Consider the following 17114-nt stretch of genomic DNA (forward strand, 5'->3'; position numbering starts at 1 on the left):
CTAGGCTCTGAAATAATTTCTCTAGATGCACAAGGTAGGGGTAAGGAGTCAGGGAAGTGACAGAGGTTGTGGACATGGCAGGCAAAAGAAACAGCAGCACAGGATATGGAAGCAAACAACATGGCAAGTCTGTGCTCTTTAAAAGCTTGAAAGTGGGATGGGTAAGTGAGGAGCAGAGGAAGATAAAGCATAGGAAAGGCCTAGCCATGGAGAGCCTTGTACACTTACTTAAGAATTCTATCTTAATTACATAGGCAATTAGAAGCTACTGACTGAATTTTTAAATGCATTTAAAAAATATCACTGTGGCAGCAGTATAGATGGGTTGGAAAGAGACTGAAAAGGAGGCTGAAAGACTACAACATGATTCCAGATGGCAGAAAATGAGGGTTAAGCTCTTTTCATTGAGATTGGGATACAGATGAGAAAGTTTTAAATGGAAAATATAAGAGAGAAATAGGAAGATCCCTCTCAGGTTCCTGACTTGGGTAATTAGGTAAAGACGGTACCACAAACTAAGAGAAAAGAAGAGATGCAAAAACAAGTTTGAGAGGGGAAGAACAGGATTTCAGTTTTAGACAAGCAAAGTTTGGGATGCCTATGCAATATCCAGGTAGAGATAAACAACAGGTTATTGGATATTTAGGTCTGAATCTCAGTAGAGAATTCTAAGATGGAATTTTAGTTTGGGAAATATCAATCATGGGAGTAAAAAGAGGGCCAAGACCTGGAGAGAATATCAATAATTAAATAATTGGGAGAAAATGAGTCTCTGAAGCATCAGAAAAAGAATAGCCAAAGGGACAGAAGAATGGAGAGACTAGGGTTATTGAAACTAAGTGAGAAGGGTTTCAAGAAACAGTAGGCGGTCCAAAATGTCAAGTGTTGCAAAGTGATTAAGCAAGAAAAGATGTGAAAAGTGTCCGCTGGATTTAGCAATGAAGAAGATGTGGTAGAGTGATAGAGTTGTAATGGTTAATTTTGTGTGTCAAATTGGCTATGCTATGATCACACAGTTTTTTGGTCAAACAGTAGTCTAGATGTTGCTTTGAAGATATTTTGTAGATGTGATTAATATTTACAAGCAACTGACTTTGGATAAAGGAGATTACCCTTGATAATACTGGTAGGACTCATCTAATCAGTTGAATACCTTAAGGGTTAAAAACAGGCTTCCCTGAGAAGAGATTTTGCCTCAAGTCTCTAATGCAGAAATTCTGCCTGAGCGTCCAGCCTGCTGGCTGGCCCTATACATTTCAGACTTGCCTGCCCCAATTCTTAAGCCCCTCCCTCTCTATATATGTATAAATATAGATATCTAAATATATACATATACATATATGTGTGTATACATGCACACAGAAAGAGAAAACAGACGGTGGTTCTGTTTTTCTGGAGGTCTTGACTAACACAGAAGTGGAAGTCAGACTAGGTTGGGTTGAGAAGTAAATGAAAGGCAAGAAGAATCTGTAAATATTAAATACGCTCTTCAAAAAACCTTTCCTAAGCTTTTGCACAGCAAAGGAAACCATGCACAAAATGAAAAGGCAACCTACTGAATGGGAGAAGATATTTACAAATTATATATCCAATAAGGGGTTAATATTCAAAATACTCAACACCAAAAAACCCTAAATAATCTGATTAAAAATGAGCAGAGGACCTGAATGGGCACTTTTCCAAAGAAGACATACAGATAGCCAACAGATGCATACACAGATGTTCAACATCACTATAGTAGCAAGGAAATACAAATCAAAACTACAATGAGATATCACTTCAGACCTGTCAGAATGGCTAGAATAAAAAAGACAAAAAAATAACAAGTGCTGGCGAGGATGTGGAGAAAAGGAAACCCTCATGTACTGTTGCGGGAATGTAAACTGATGCAGCCATTGAAAAAATTAAATAGAAATACCATATGATCCAGTAATTCCACTACTGGGTATTTACCCAAAGAAAATGAAAACACTAATTTGTAAAGATATATGCACCCATGTATTTATTGCAGCATTATTTACATCAGCCAAGATATGGAAGCAACCCCAGCATCCATCGATAGATGAATGGATAAAGAAGGGTAAAGCACACACACAAAGGAATATAAAAAAGAACGAGATCCTATCATTTGTGACAACATGGATGGACCTAGAGGGTATTATGCTAAGTGAAATAAGTCAGATAGAGAAAGACAAATATCATATGATTTCACTTGTAGGTAGAATCTAAAAAACAAACAAAACCCCCCAGCAGAAACAGATCCATAAATACAGAGAACACACTGATGAGAGAGGGGAAGGGGGGAGGAATGGACTAAATAGGTCAATGGGAGTGGGATATACAGGCTTCCAGTTATGGAACGAATCAGCCATAATGACAAATATAGTCAATGGTACTGTAATAGCATTGTAGTGACAGATGGAAGCTACACTTGTGGTGAGCATAGCATAATGTATAGACTTGTTGCACCTCTATGTTGTACACCTGAAACTAATGTAACATTGTGTGTCCACTATACTTCAATAAAACACAATTTAAAAGTTAACAAAAAAGGTAAAAAATAGGTGCTGGGACCCAGTATCCACATAGTAGCAGATGCCTTTACAGAAGAGGTCTGAGTGGGGCTCGGACAGTCACCCTAAGCTTTTGCACCATGGATTTGCTCCATGAGGGCAGGGATTTTTTCCATCTTTATTATTTACTGTTGTAACCTCAGAGCTTAGAACAATGCCTGACACAGTACAGGAGTTTAAGAAATATCTGCTGGGAGTGCCTGGGTGGCTCAGCTGGTTAAGTGTCCAACTTTGGCTTAGGTCGTGATCTCATGGTTTGTTGGTTTGAGCCCCACATTGGCTCTGTGCTGGCAGCTCAGAGCCTGGAGCCTGCTTTGGATTCTATGTCTCCCCCTCTCTCTGCCCCACTCCTGCTCACACTCTGTCTCTCTCAAAAATAAACATTAGGAAAAAAAAAAAAAAGAAATATCTGCTGAAGGAATAAAGTTGCTAAATATCTACTAAAGGGAATAAGGGAAAGTTGATCAGTAACACAGAAGACTGACAAATGACAGTGAAAATCCTGTGTAAGAAATTTAAATTTGCAGCTTTATCAGTCCACTGATTGTTCAACTGTAGTCTGCAGTGTTCAGCATCTGAGTCAACAGATAGGACTACTTCCAGGTTGGGAGACTGAAAGCAGAAAAAAAATCAAAGGTCATTATTTAAGTAATCTCTACACCTAACGTGGGGCTCAGACTCATGATTCCGAGAACAAGAGTTGCATGTTCCTCTGACTGAGCCAGCCAGGTGCCCCTCAAAGGTCATTTTAGAATGGGATTGTTCCTCATTTAGTCTCCTTACCATATGTAGCAAAATATAACATTTTCTTGGCCCAATTACACTGTTATGAAAACATCTCTGCTTTTTGAGGTATGCCTATATAATAAATTTTATGGTATTGTACTAATATATCACTGAGGCACTGTATTTATCATATTCCATGGCCTTTGATCTTCTAAATAGGGGAAGAAAACATAGTATGAGTTCTTCTTGTATTTGTTCCCACATTTGGGTGGCGATTCTTGGATACATATAGTTACTTCAATCAGATGTTGAGATATTAACACTCAAAGACACCTGTAGCTGAATTTAAGTCCAGACTTCATCATACATATTCTATGGTAGCAATGCTCCTGTAGTATTTGTGCATTTTATAGTCTTCCATTCTGATAATATAAACTAAGATCGCCAAGCACTTTTCAGAAAATGATAAAAGTCATAGAAGATCAAAGTTTTTGCTTTTATGTGCCCTAAAAATGTCTATTCAAGCCAATATCCTAGGAGGGAAGGTCAAAGTTAGCTAACCGAAAGACTGAAATACAAAGATAACCCAGAGCAAGTATGAAATACAGAATTTAGGTACATCTTAGTGATGCAAACACCCCTTAAAAAAAGACTACATAATACTTCATTACCATTGTTCCAAAACTATTTTTTAAATAATTTCAAAGTTATAGGTAGCTCACATTGATTAGTCACTTATGAAAAACATGGTTTTACAACAAAAAGAAAATTGCTTATTCTTCAAGGAAAGAAGATGCGTTTAATAACATGGACGGAACTTAAGTAACTTCATATTTAAACTGGTAAAATCTGAGAAGATCACACTAACCTATGAGTGAAACATGACAAATGTCAAGTATAACTGAGCTAGAAACCATGCAACTCTCTATAAGTCCAACTTAGAATTTTTAAATTAACATCTGCCATAAGCACTTTTTTATATAGGTAGACATAAGCCAATACAGAAATTAAACAGACTCTGATATTAAGAGAAAATGATAGCAGTTAGTGGATCTATTACAAATTATTGAATTAAGAAACTTGTACTGCAAGTAAGAGAAATGCACAGGTAATGTTCAAATGAAAATATAAGCGAAGAAACAAAATGATTGCAAAACTGACACAGAAATAGTAACTTTAGCTAAGTACACTGAAAGATCACTTCCCCCTAAATATAAAAGCTACTCACAATAAAAGGCAATTGAAATAACTAATTACAACAAAGAACTGTTATCTACCTACCTATCTCCAAAGATTGTTTGCTTGTTTTTAAAAAGTAGACATCACTTAAAGAAAGAAAAAGGATGATGATCACGTATTGGTGATAGTCTTGGTAAGCATATCCTTATGGTTGCTCTTTAATTTTACATATTGGTATTATCTAGGGAAGTACTTCAGACTTCGAGTTGGAGAAATACGTTTTTAAACTGTTTAAATCAGAGATTGGCAAACTTTCTGTGAGGGACAAGATGTCAAATATTTAAAGCTTTGCAGGTTATAGAGTCTATGTCACAACGAATTAACTCTGCTACTGTAGTGGAAAAGCAGCCACAGACAATATGTAAACAAATGGGCATAGCTTTGTTCCCATAAAGCTTTATTTATAAAAACAGTGGGCCATAGTTTGCCAACCTCTGATGTAAATCATCATAATCCCTGAAAAGTAACCACTAATTAAATCTTTTTGGAAAGACAATATTGAAATATTAGACTCATTTGGAATTATATCTCTGAATTATCCTTATTCTTTTTCTTCCCTTTCTTTCCCTTCTCCCTTCCCTTCCCTTTTCTTTCTTTCTTTTCTTTCCTTTTTCCTTCCCTATCTTTCCCTTCTCCTTTCCTTCTTTCTTTTACAAATGTGCTTATATGCTATCTATTGTTTCAAAATGCAACTCAGATCTCAGTGCTGCCCAACTCCAAAGTTCTGATTCCCAAGATCACCAATGAGATAAGAACGTGCAATTAATCAACATAAATAGAAGTGATATTTGCAGGCAAGACAATTCTGCTAGATGTATGATAGTAGATAAGAGCAAAAAGGTTAAACAGCTGTTCTAATGTTTAAGCCAAAGCAAATAAATGCTGTAAAGACACACAGGAAGCATAATTTGGCATAAATGAAATGTTAAGAAGCAACTGCAGCAAACAGACCACTTTGGGCAGGAAAGGCAGAGCAAGTCACTCTTTCTGAGCAATAGTAATTTGCCACTCTATTGTGCAACGTTCTTTCTCTACAAACCAAAATGATCTTCGAGTGTACCCAACATGTAAAGAATCACTGGTCAGTCTTTCTGTCACACCTACACACAGAGATAACCCAGTCATTACAGAGTAATGACATGCTAACAGGCAACTATAACATGGTATGCCTTGTAATAAATGAGTAAGAAGCTTTTGTTTCACAGAAAAATGGGCTTCATTTTTTTTTTAAATCTGACAAAGACCTTAAAATGATATTTGAATTTACGAACAGAACTGTATAAGGAACAAATTCTGTCTTATAATTCCAAGATACAGTGAATATTCCCTAAAGGACAAAATGGCAAAGGGAAAGAAACACAACTTTCACCAGTATTTGAGGCTGGCATTATCTATAATGGCTGTTTCACTAACACTACAGTAGCCCTTTAATCTGGGACATTAAGTTACACTATATTTCCTGCATTATAAGTGAGAGGAGCCTTTAAAGGTAGCAAACAGCATGAAGGTTGAAACAAACAGCAAAGAAAGATTTCTGGAGGCAGTTCAGCTCTTCCAGTTTGCTAAGTCACTTTCAATTGTCAGAAGCGGGGAACCTAGGGATTATTCTAATACTATGAAGATTCCATAGGTATCTCAAATTCAACCTGTCTAAAACCAAATTCATCATGCCCCTTCTCACAATGAACAATTCCCCGATGCTTGGTCAACCATACCCAAAGCTTGGGGCATCTGTTTCCTTCTGCATATCCCTAGCTTGAATGAATGAGTGAGTAGGAGAGCATGTTTCTCTCTCATCCCAGTGGTCCTGTGAATGCTGTTCCTTCTGTCGGAAATGACTTTCTCCTCTTCGTTTAACTGGAAGTCATTGTTTTACATCTCAGCCTTAGGTGTCACCTCCTCCTAGAAGCCTTCATCACACTCTCACATTCAATCTTCCTCTCTGCTCTAGTAATACCTGTTTCTGTCACATGATTTGGTAACCATTTCTTTACCTGATTCCTTCCACTACAGGTTGAACTTGAAAGCAGTGCATTTGTCATTCATTCATTTATTCAGTCACTAATTCAAATATTTTGGAGCAGGTCCTATGGGTCACATACTATTTTAGGCATTAAAGATTCAGCAGTGAACAAAATAAGTGAAGATTTCAGTCTTAAGAGAGCTTATGTTTTAGCGAAGAAAAGACAAATAAATAAACTGTATGGTATGGCAAATGGTGATAAGCCCTATCAGAGAAAAATAAAGCAAAGAGGAAGAACACAAAGTATGTGTATATAGAGGAAGGTGGTATTTGGAATTTAAAATGAGGTTCTCAGTGAATGCCTCACTGAGAATGGGGCTTTTGAAGAAGGAATGGAAAGAGATGAAGTGAGCCATGCATATATCTGGATGATGTGTATTCCAGAATAGAGGTTTACAGCAAGTGCAAAGGTCCTGAAGCGGAAGCATAGCTAGTGGGTTCAAGGAATATCCAAGAAGCTAGGGTGGATGGAACTGAGGGAGAGTAGAAGATAGGAGAAGGGACAGTGGGAATTCATGTACTATGGCCTAGAAGGCCTAAAAGACTCTGGCTTTTATTCTGAGTAGGGCAAAAAGCTACTGGAGGATCTGGGGCAGTGGAACAACACAATGAGCCCTCTGTCTTAAAAAGATCACTCAGGCTGATATCTTGCGAACAGATGGTAAGGGGAACAACAATGAAAGCAGAAGTAGAACACCACTGCAATGACTCAGGTGAGAGGAGAAGATGGCTTGGATCAGGGCAGCAGTGCAGAGGTAATGAGACAGAAACTGTTGATGGAATAGATAGAGGGTACAACAGAAAGAGAGGAGTAAAGATTAGATCCAGGATTTTTAGCCAGAGCACAGGTACAGAGTTGTTGTATAGTGAGATGGGGAAGATTAGGGGAAAGTAGTTTGGGAGGAAAAGATTAGGAATTAGGTCTGTGACACGGGAGTATGAAATGCCTCATATAAAGTGTTTGATGATGATGATGATGATGATGATGATGATGACGACAATACCTAACAGTTGCCCACTATCGCAGGCTGTTTTGTGCACTTTGCTAATATTTACTTATTTAATTTTCACAATAATCACATGAGGTTGGTATTATTATTATTATTATTTTTTATAGAGGGGAAACAGATACAGAATAGTTAAGAACCTTTCCCAAGGTCACAAAGCTAGTAAGTGGCTGAGCCAAGATTAAATGCAAGAACCTGACTCTTCAGAGCCTGTGCCCTAGCCCCTATGCTATATTGCTTCTATGATGGAAACACCACTATGAAGTCAAGAGGCAATGTCAAGATAGAAATTTCAGTCATTGGCACAGAGATGGTATTTAAATCTATGACACTGGATGAGATCATCAAGGGAGAGGTGTAGGTAGAGAAGAGTCCACAGACTGGGAAGTAGGCAGCAATATGAGGGAAAACCAAGAGCAGGATCCCTGAACTCCAGATGAACTGTGTTTTATAGCAGGGGAGGAATGGACTATGAGAGATCTGCTGATAGGTCAGGTAAGGGGGTAGGTAGGACCTTTAGAATAATGATACAGAAAAAAACTTGACAAGAACAGCTTTGGTGGAGTGGGGAAGGTAAAAAGACTGATTAAATAGGTTTAACAGAGGAAGGGAGAGCAGAAACTGAAGGCACCAAGAAGAAACATTTTTTAAGTAAAGACGATTTGTTTTGATCCACTATAAGAAAGAAAAACTGATACGGAAAAGAGTGTGGGGAGCATTGCTGGAGTAATAAAGAACTGGAATAATAAGAATCTAGTGGAGGAGATGGTCTCGGCTAGGAGCTCATACAGTTCATCTCCTGAATAGGAGGGAAAACAGAGCATATGGGCATGGATGTAGGTAGGTGAGTAGATGTGGTGCCAGCGCATGCTAGAGTTTTCTTCTGATTGATTCTATTTTTTCAGTGACGTAAGAAGCGAGGTCATCAGCTGAAAGAGAACAGAGTAAGAAATTCTGGAGGCTTAAGGAAAAAAGAAGTGTCAAATAGTTACCTAAAAATGAGAAAGAGCTAAAAAAAAAAAAAAAAAAAGATTGTCTTGCTCATCTTTATATCTAGATAGCCTAGCATACTCCCTAGTATGTTTTACACAGTGTGATTTGAGCTCAAGAACCACTGTGTTTTCATGAATACAAATTAAAAAAGATGACTCCAAAAGTTGATGAATTTGTTTGTAATCTAGAAGAGGTCAGTGTTTGACATATTAGTTGATCATGTTATAGGAAATAATGAAACCAAGGATAATTGGAAATCTTCTGATAACTCTTGAGATTGTCTTTTTTTTTCTTCAGAAATTTGTTACAATGGACTTCAAAAGGGGAAAAAAAACCCCAAATCATAAAAGGTGCATCTAATAAAATACAAAAGAAGGTAAAATTTACATAAGGGCATGGGATTTAAAAAACAGGAAGACAAGGAAAGAGGCAGCAGATATTCCCTCTCTCTTAAAGAAAAGGATCCAGAATGAAGGTAAGCAGTAAGTATGATTTGTTACAGAGGAGAAAATCTGGGAAATCTAAAACAGAATGTAGATGTTGAGTACACTGACTTGAAGAGTAGTCATAAATACCACAAAATGTTTTCTCTCAACAATTAGGACTGAAAGTAATATAACCACATATTACTCTTCAACCATGCATTCTCTAAAAGACAACCATTTCTAATTATGCCATTTAACAACTGAAAAAGCAAAAGAACATGAAAAAATATATTTGGCAGGACATTAACAGGATCTGCTAAGAACAGATATAGTATTTTTGGAGATTTTTACACAGTTAGAAGTGCCCTCCCCTCTCCGAATTCAAAGTGACATAATAGCCCAAGGAGGAGTTCATAAACTCAAATATCTATGGGGAGGAGTTCATAAACTCAAATATCTATGGGGTTAAAAGCAGATAACAAATGAGTGAAGCAGGCTGAGTGCAAGGACATGAGGGAGTTGCAGGGATTATGGCAAATAGGCAACCAAAGGGTACACTGGCTACTCAACTCAAGCCACTGCTGCCACATAGAAAGCATTATTTTACGAGATCTTCCAATTCTTAAGATATTCTAAGTTTCATGTGAAAACTCTCATGTTTGACATTTTGGCAACTAATTCAAATTTATAAACTGTGCAAGGCATACAATGCATGTTTGTGGGAAACATCCAGGCCCTTGTGCTATCTAGCGTACTTCTGAGAGAACATCAATATGGAGTAGGTGAAAAACTCTGCACCAAGTTTCAGAAAACCTTGGTTTCAGGGTAGGCACTGCTCTTTACTACTAACTGGGTGACTTCTTTGAGCTTGGTTGTAAAATGTAGTTTCATGAACTATCCTAATTCACTGAGTGGTTGTGAACAGTAAATAAGAAACTAGGTCAAAGCATATCACAAACTATAAAGCTCTATATGAATATAAGCAAATTGCTTTGAGATAATGGAAAATATATACTGGTCTCTGCCCCTGGTTCTGGGCACAAAGCTACTGCAACCCTTGTAACTTCTTAATTTCCCAAGTGATAAGAGCACTGTGAGCATCTCTTGTTCTGATATTTGGTCTGTGACTCCATCCCTGACACAGAACTCCTAAAACCCTTGTAAATTCCTAAGAGATAAGGACACTGATAAGGAGCATCTTTTGTTCGATGAGGCAACTTTGGGTAGGCTCCTAGATAAGGGCTGATCAGCAGAAAGAACAAGCCATGATGAGAAGCTTGTTCAGCCTCACCTCAGATCCATCCTCCAGGGAAGGAAAGGGGTTAGAAATCATTAATAATTGATCACGCCTATGTGAGGAAGCCTCCATAAAACCCCAATAGTACAAGGTTCAGACAGCGTCCAGGTTGGCAAACGCATCGTACTAGGAGAGTGACACACTCCATCTCCACAGGGACAGAAGCTCCCGGAACCCTCCCAGACCTCACACTGTGTAGCTCTTCTTCTGTTTCTTTTATCGTATCTTTTAATAAACTAGTAAACATAATTAAGTATATCCCTAAATTCTATGAGCTGTTCTAGCAAATTAAACCAGAGGAGGGAATTGTGGGAACCTCCAGTTTTTAGCCAAACTGGACAGAAGTTGTAGGTAACGTTGGGACTTACTACTTGTGACTGGCATTGGAAGTAGGGTAGGGGAAGTCTTGTGGGACTGAGCCCTTAAGGTGTGGGATCAGACACTATCTCCAGGTAGACAGTGTTAGAACTGAGCTAAAGTGTGGAATAACCAGCTGAGGTTGCAAAAAATTGGTTGGTGTGGGAGAAAAAAAAATCTCTACATATTTGGGGACCAGAAATGAATATTTTATGTGAGTAGTAAAGGAAATTCATAGAAGAGAGACTCACAGGAGGTAGACTGACTGGAATTTTTCTAATACAATAGCCTAAGAACATTCCATATCTCTGTATTCAATCAGTTCCTCATAAAATGGGAATATAGTTTACCTAGCTCAGAGGGTTCCTCAAATATATTAAAATTATAAAATCCTTTTCAATCAAATGTTAAGTGCCATGTAATCACTTGGGTTAATCAAGTATTTATTTGGTATGGCCAAATACACTAATGAAGCTGTATGCAGTACATCCTAAAAAATTGAGTACATTCTTGGCTCTCCTAACAATGGTGAGCAATTTAATGTAGCTAGTTTGGAAAATGGTTCTCGGGGTTTTTTTCCTTCTTTCTAAAGACGTGTGTAAGCTTGGGGCGCCTTGGTGGTTCAGTCGGTTAAGCGTCTGACTTCGGCTCAGGTAATGACCTCGAGTCCCACATTGGACTCTCTGCTGTCCGCACAGAGCCTGCTTCAGACCCTCTGTCTACCTCTCTGCCCCTCTCCCACACGTGCCTGTGTTCTTTCTCAAAAAAACAAAACAAAAAAACCCAAGAGGCATATAAGCTTACAATGAGCTAATAATACAGTAACAGACTCAGGTTTATCTGTTCCCTATTGCAAAAGCTTGTGGAGACACTGCTTCCATTAACTGGTGATGCAGGAATAGGGAAGTGACCCATTGGTCAGGTTCAGGAAACAACTTAGGAAAAAGAGGAAGCAATCCTCCTGGCGATGATCTATAAATCCCGATTCAGGGCTAATAATCCTTTCATCTACCTACTTTTATGCAAATGTGATTGGTGGACACCCCTCTTCCTAACTGTTGTTTTCTTTATCTTCGACCACTAAACCATACATGACACGAAGGCTAAGAAAGTGTCAAAATTTATGAGAAACTGTACTGGATTAAAAACTCAATAGTTAGTAATATTATAGTAGCATTGTATGGTTACAGAAGATAACTACCTTTATCATAGTGTTTCAAAATGTAATTAACTATAAAATCACTATACACCTGAAACTAACATGCTATATATGTGAACTATACTTTAATTAAAAACAAACAAACAAACAAACAAACAAACAAAAAAAACCCCCAAAAACCTACCAGGATGCCTGGGTGGCTCAGTCGGTTAGGCGTCCGACTTCAGCTCAGGTCATGATCTCACACTTTGTGGGTTCAGGCCCTGCGTCGGGCTCTGTGCTGACAGCTCAGAGCCTGGAGCCTGCATACAATTCTGTGTCTCCCTCTCTCTCTGCCCTTCCCTTGCTCATACTGTGTCTCTCTATCTCTCTCAAAGGTAAATAAGCAATAAAAAACAAAAACAAAAACAACCCCCCAAAACAAAAAACCTACCTATCATATACTGTTCGATGAGATTCTTCATTTTCAGCTTTCATTAAGTCACAATTGACCTGGCAAACTTGACAAACCAAGTCTCTTCCGCCAGGCAATTTCTTGTAGATTAGTGTGCAAGTGGGTTGAGTAATGGCAATTTGAAAGATTTAAAAGGCTCCAAATTAAAGTTTTTCATTTAAAAGCACATTTCTGCTGAGATTATGGGTAATGCTTCTTCCCCGTTGGTTTTTATAATTTTTTAAATGACTTACTATAACATAAAAAGTTATACATTAGAATAAAATTGTCCTGCCATAAAAAGAATTCTCCCTTCAATAACAAAAGAATTCTGACAGTCACAATGGTTCACAGATGCTAGTAGATTGTTTAGTATCTTTTTTTCCTTTTTAAAAAAGTTTTTATTTAAATTCCAGTTAGTTAACATATAGTATAATATTAGCTTCAGATGTACAATTTAGTGATTCCACACTTCTATACAACACCTACTGCCCATCTGCTGAGCGTCTTTTAAGGAAATTCTGTGAGAGTAAAACTCACTAGTATGATTTAAATATCTCCAAATAAGGGGCTCCTGTGTGGCTCAGTCAGTTAAGCGTCCAACTCTTGGTTTCAGCTCAGGTCATGATCTCATGATTTGTGAGATCAAGACCCGAGCTGGACTCTGTGCTGCCAGTGCAGAGCCTGCTTAGGACTCTCTCTGCCTCTTCCCCACTCACGCTCTCTCTCTCAAAATAAATATTAAAACAAATTAAAAATAAATAAACATCTCCAAATAAATAAAATGTTGGTTTGAACCGCTGAAAAAAACTCTTTAAAGCCTTAATAAAAAAAGTGAGTTGAGGGGTGGCTGGGTGGCTCAGTCAGGTAAGAGTCTGACTCTTGATTTTGGCTCAGATCATGATCTCATTTGTGGGTTCTAGCCCCACATCAGGTTCTGCACTGACAGTGCAGAGGCTGATTGGGTTCTCTCTCTCCTCCTTATGCCCCTCACCTGCTTACACGCTCTCTCAAAATAAATAAATAAACAAAAAAACATAAAGTGAAATAAGTTTATAGGAAGCTATTTATTAGCACCTTTTAAGGTTAAATCTTTTTATTTTATTTTAAAGATTTTATTTTTCAGTAATCTATATACCCAATGCGGGGCTTTAACCCACAACCCTGAGATTAAGAGCCACACACTCAGCAACTGAGCCAACCAGGCACCCCAAGCTTCAATCTTTAAAACTTTGGTTGTAAATAATAAGAAAACAGAGTGACTGTATAGCATAGTGACTAAGAATGTGGGCTTTGGAGTCAAATTATCTGGGTCCAAAATTCTAGCTTCTACCACTTATCAGATCTGTGAATTTGGGCAGGACACCTACCTCTATAAACTTTAGTTTCCTCACTGTAAAATAGGGAGAATAATAATTTCAGGGTTATTTTAAGGATTGAGATGATTCTTAATTTTCTTTCTCATGCCATATAATCATGTTGCAAAATGCAACAGTGTGACCCAGTTCAGCTACACTGTAAGTGCACCCTGACTCCATTCTATATAGCAATGAATATTGCCACTTTGGGATGATTTTGAGTTGAAAGCTACCTTTGTTCCCTAACAGCATGTTGTATAACCTTTTAACAAGTTTTTTCTATAAACCAAATCAATATTTTCTATAACCTAGCCTTCTATGCAAGGTCTATACAAGGTTATTATTATTTTTTTTATTTATTTGAGAAAGAGAGAAACCCAAGCAGGGCTCAAACCACAAACCATGAGCTCATGACCCGAGCCAAAATCAAGATGCTTAACCAACTGAGCCACCTAGGTGCCCCAAGGTTGTTTTACTAAAGTAGACATATTAAAAACTGATCACTTGGAAGCTAGTTTAAATTGTATAATAATTATGGTGATGTAAAATCGCTTTGAGAAATTCTATTTGGAAAAGAATAAATATCCACAAAAACTTCCTTAACAATTATAATGCCTATTTATATAGTTAACCCTTGAATACTGAACTGTGTAAATCCACTTATGTACAGATTTGATAAATACAGTACTGTAAATGTATTTTTTAAGATTAAAAAAAAATTTTTTTAATGTTTACTTTTGAGAGAGAGAGAGAGAGAGAGAGAGAAAGAGAGAGAGAGAGAGAGAGAGAGAGAGAGAGAGAGAGAGAAAGAGTAAGCACGCACAAGTGGAGGAAGGGCAGAGAGAGGGAAACAGAGGATCCGAAGCGGGCAAAGCAGGCTCCACACCAAGAGCAGAGAGCCCAATGTGGGGCTAGAACTCATGAACTGTGAGGTCATGACCTAAGCTGAAGTCAGTCACTTAATCCACCGAACTACCCAGGTACCACAAGATTTTCTTAATTAACATTTTCCTTCCTCTCGCTTACTTTATCATAAGAATACAGTATATAATACATATAACATACAAAATATGTGTTGATGGGGCGCCTGGGTGGCGCAGTTGGTTAAGCATCCGACTTTGGCTCAGGTCATGATCTCATGGCTCCTGAGTTTGAGCTCCACTTAGGGGCTCTCTGCTCTCAGTGCAGAGCATGTTCAGATCTTCTGTCTGCTTCTCTCTCTGCCCCTCCCCCACTTGTGCTCTGTCTCTCTCTCACAAAAATAAACATTAAAAAAATATATATGTGTTGATGGACTGTTTATGTTATTGGTAAGGTCAACAATAGGCTACTGTAGTTAAGTTCATGGAGAGTCAAATATCTTACAGGGATTTTCCACTGCGGAGAGGGATGAAGGCCCTGATCCCTGGCATTGTTCAGGGTTAACTGTAATGATGCAGATATCTATAGGATTAGTTCTTTCTAGATACAGACTTGTTAATTTAACTCAAACTCAAGATGTCTACTAAGAAATTTTATTGTGACGTATGTGGGTAAATTATATGACTTTCTATTTCAGATTCACAGCAGTAAACTGAATCAAGCCATTCAAGCTCTTCAAATTTGTTTATAGACAAATTTATAGTATAAAGGTGACCTACATGAATGTAAAAACAAGTTACAACTAAAATATTTACCTAAGAAATGGAAACTATTTGTTCTTTAAAACAAATTTCCAAGGTAACAAAACCACCTTGTAAAAAAAAAATTGTGATGGGATTTTTATATTCACATTAACTTTTTATAATTTATAGTCAGTTATCCAATGACAGTAGTGTTTTCTTATGCTGTCTCAGTCTGAATTATTTTGTAGCACTTACTCAAAACTAAACAATGATAAGCTTTGACACAAAAATGTTAGAAATGTATTTAGCTATTTGTATATATATTCTTAATTTTAAGAAACTCTGAACATTAAATAATCATTACTTGAAAAGCATGTACAGAAAGAATATCACACATAATGATAGATATTTGGTAGACTGCTAATTAAGATAATTTTTCTTAGATTAGCAGCCCAGGTTTTAAAAAAAAAAAATCACAGAATCTCCAAATGTAGGTTTATGTACTTTCACTCACTTTACCTGAAATTTGATTTAGACTGAAAAAAAAAAGTATTAGCACTGAATGTAAAATGTGTACATTCAATTTCCACTTGAACTTAGTGTTTCTTCCCATTTCTCCCTCAACATTGAGCACTAAGTAAAACCCACTTGCTAAAAACCCAGCTAATATGCTAGTATGAACAGCTTTGTAAGATCAAATTAAATTTAATACCTAGCTTTGAGGAAATAATCCTCTTTTAACTTATCTGCTTTAATTATTGGATTTTAGTATCAACAGACACACAGTTAACATCATAGATAGCAAGTTTCCAATTTATTAATTTCCCTCTATAGTCAAATCAATTCCTGTATTATGAAGAAACCAATGTCAGTGCTATACTAGGGGTGTAACTCCTTATAAAGCAAGCACGAATGTGGCATCAAACTTACTTTTCCAAAGAAGCCTTTGAAGAACTTCCTTTCCTGGAGGAACAGGGGGACAAGTCGAGCGCTATTATTGTATGGGCTAAATGTCCCAGGGTTTCACACCAATAAGCACATACAGAAGTTGGGTAAAGGGCAAAGTAGGAGAAGGGGAGGGAGTGAGAGTTTTAAAGAGTTATCCATACCAGGAGTGACAGGGAAAAAGGAAGGGTGCATGAAAATGCAGGGAAACATACTATATGGCCTAAGAATCCATGAAAGGAGTGAGAAGAAATCAGAACCTGTGTATCCATGCAGAGCAACTAGTTAGTTTAGTATTCTGTATTTACTTTTGAAACAGAGATTATCCAAATTTGGCAGCAGAGAAAAAGATGAACACATATTGGTTTGGCAAGATTTGCATTTTAAATTTCCTAATAGTGAGTAGTAAATACATTTTTCAATTTCCATATACATTTTTTTCAATGTAAACATCAGTGGTCAACTATGTGGAAGTCATGAATTAAAAAAACAGTCCACATTTGAATAACCACATAAAAAATGCAACACATAAAATTAAATTATGAGTATGTAGCAAGAATCCTTGTCAAACTTTTTCTTACTGAGTTCAAGAGGTTAGAGAATCCTTACTTATGCATTAGGATCAATTTGTATGTTATATCTGGGCTGATCAATTCCACAACAATCATGGGGGAAATAATAGATATGTTCTATTCCAAAAAGAGAATAAATCAGCTATAAAGAACACAAAGCTAATGTTTTCATTGCAGCTGAAAAAACAAATATATCTGAGAACCAAACAAGAACCACAAAAGAAATTTTAAAAATAGGGTTTTGTTTTCTTTTAAAATGCTACTGTTTTAGAATAAAGAAACTTGCATAGCTCTGAAACTATGTAGATAAGAGAGAGCTAACTATGGTCCCAGCACCAATCTTTAAGCATGTACAACTTTGAAAGCTGGCTACCATTTAAAATCAGAACTTGAGGGGCGCCTG

The 17114-nt window shown here is 37.2% G+C and overlaps 1 protein-coding gene across 14 annotated transcripts in view; it reads right to left on the minus strand.

The window, feature by feature from the left end:
- Positions 1–17114, minus strand: part of NUMB (NUMB endocytic adaptor protein) — a 196245-nt gene that overhangs the window by 22850 nt on the left and 156281 nt on the right. For 9 of the 14 annotated variants that reach the window (XM_032593407.1, XM_030319512.2, XM_030319503.2 and 6 more), the window contains one exon: positions 16125–16157. The exons of the other annotated variants lie outside the window; for them this stretch is intronic. In XM_032593407.1, the coding sequence (XP_032449298.1) occupies positions 16125–16157 (33 nt within the window). The remainder of the gene's footprint in view (positions 1–16124; positions 16158–17114) is intronic. 14 annotated transcript variants of the gene reach the window in all.

The sequence above is a fragment of the Lynx canadensis genome, chromosome B3 (genome assembly GCF_007474595.2).
Source record: "Lynx canadensis isolate LIC74 chromosome B3, mLynCan4.pri.v2, whole genome shotgun sequence".
Classification (NCBI taxonomy): Eukaryota; Metazoa; Chordata; class Mammalia; order Carnivora; family Felidae; genus Lynx; species Lynx canadensis.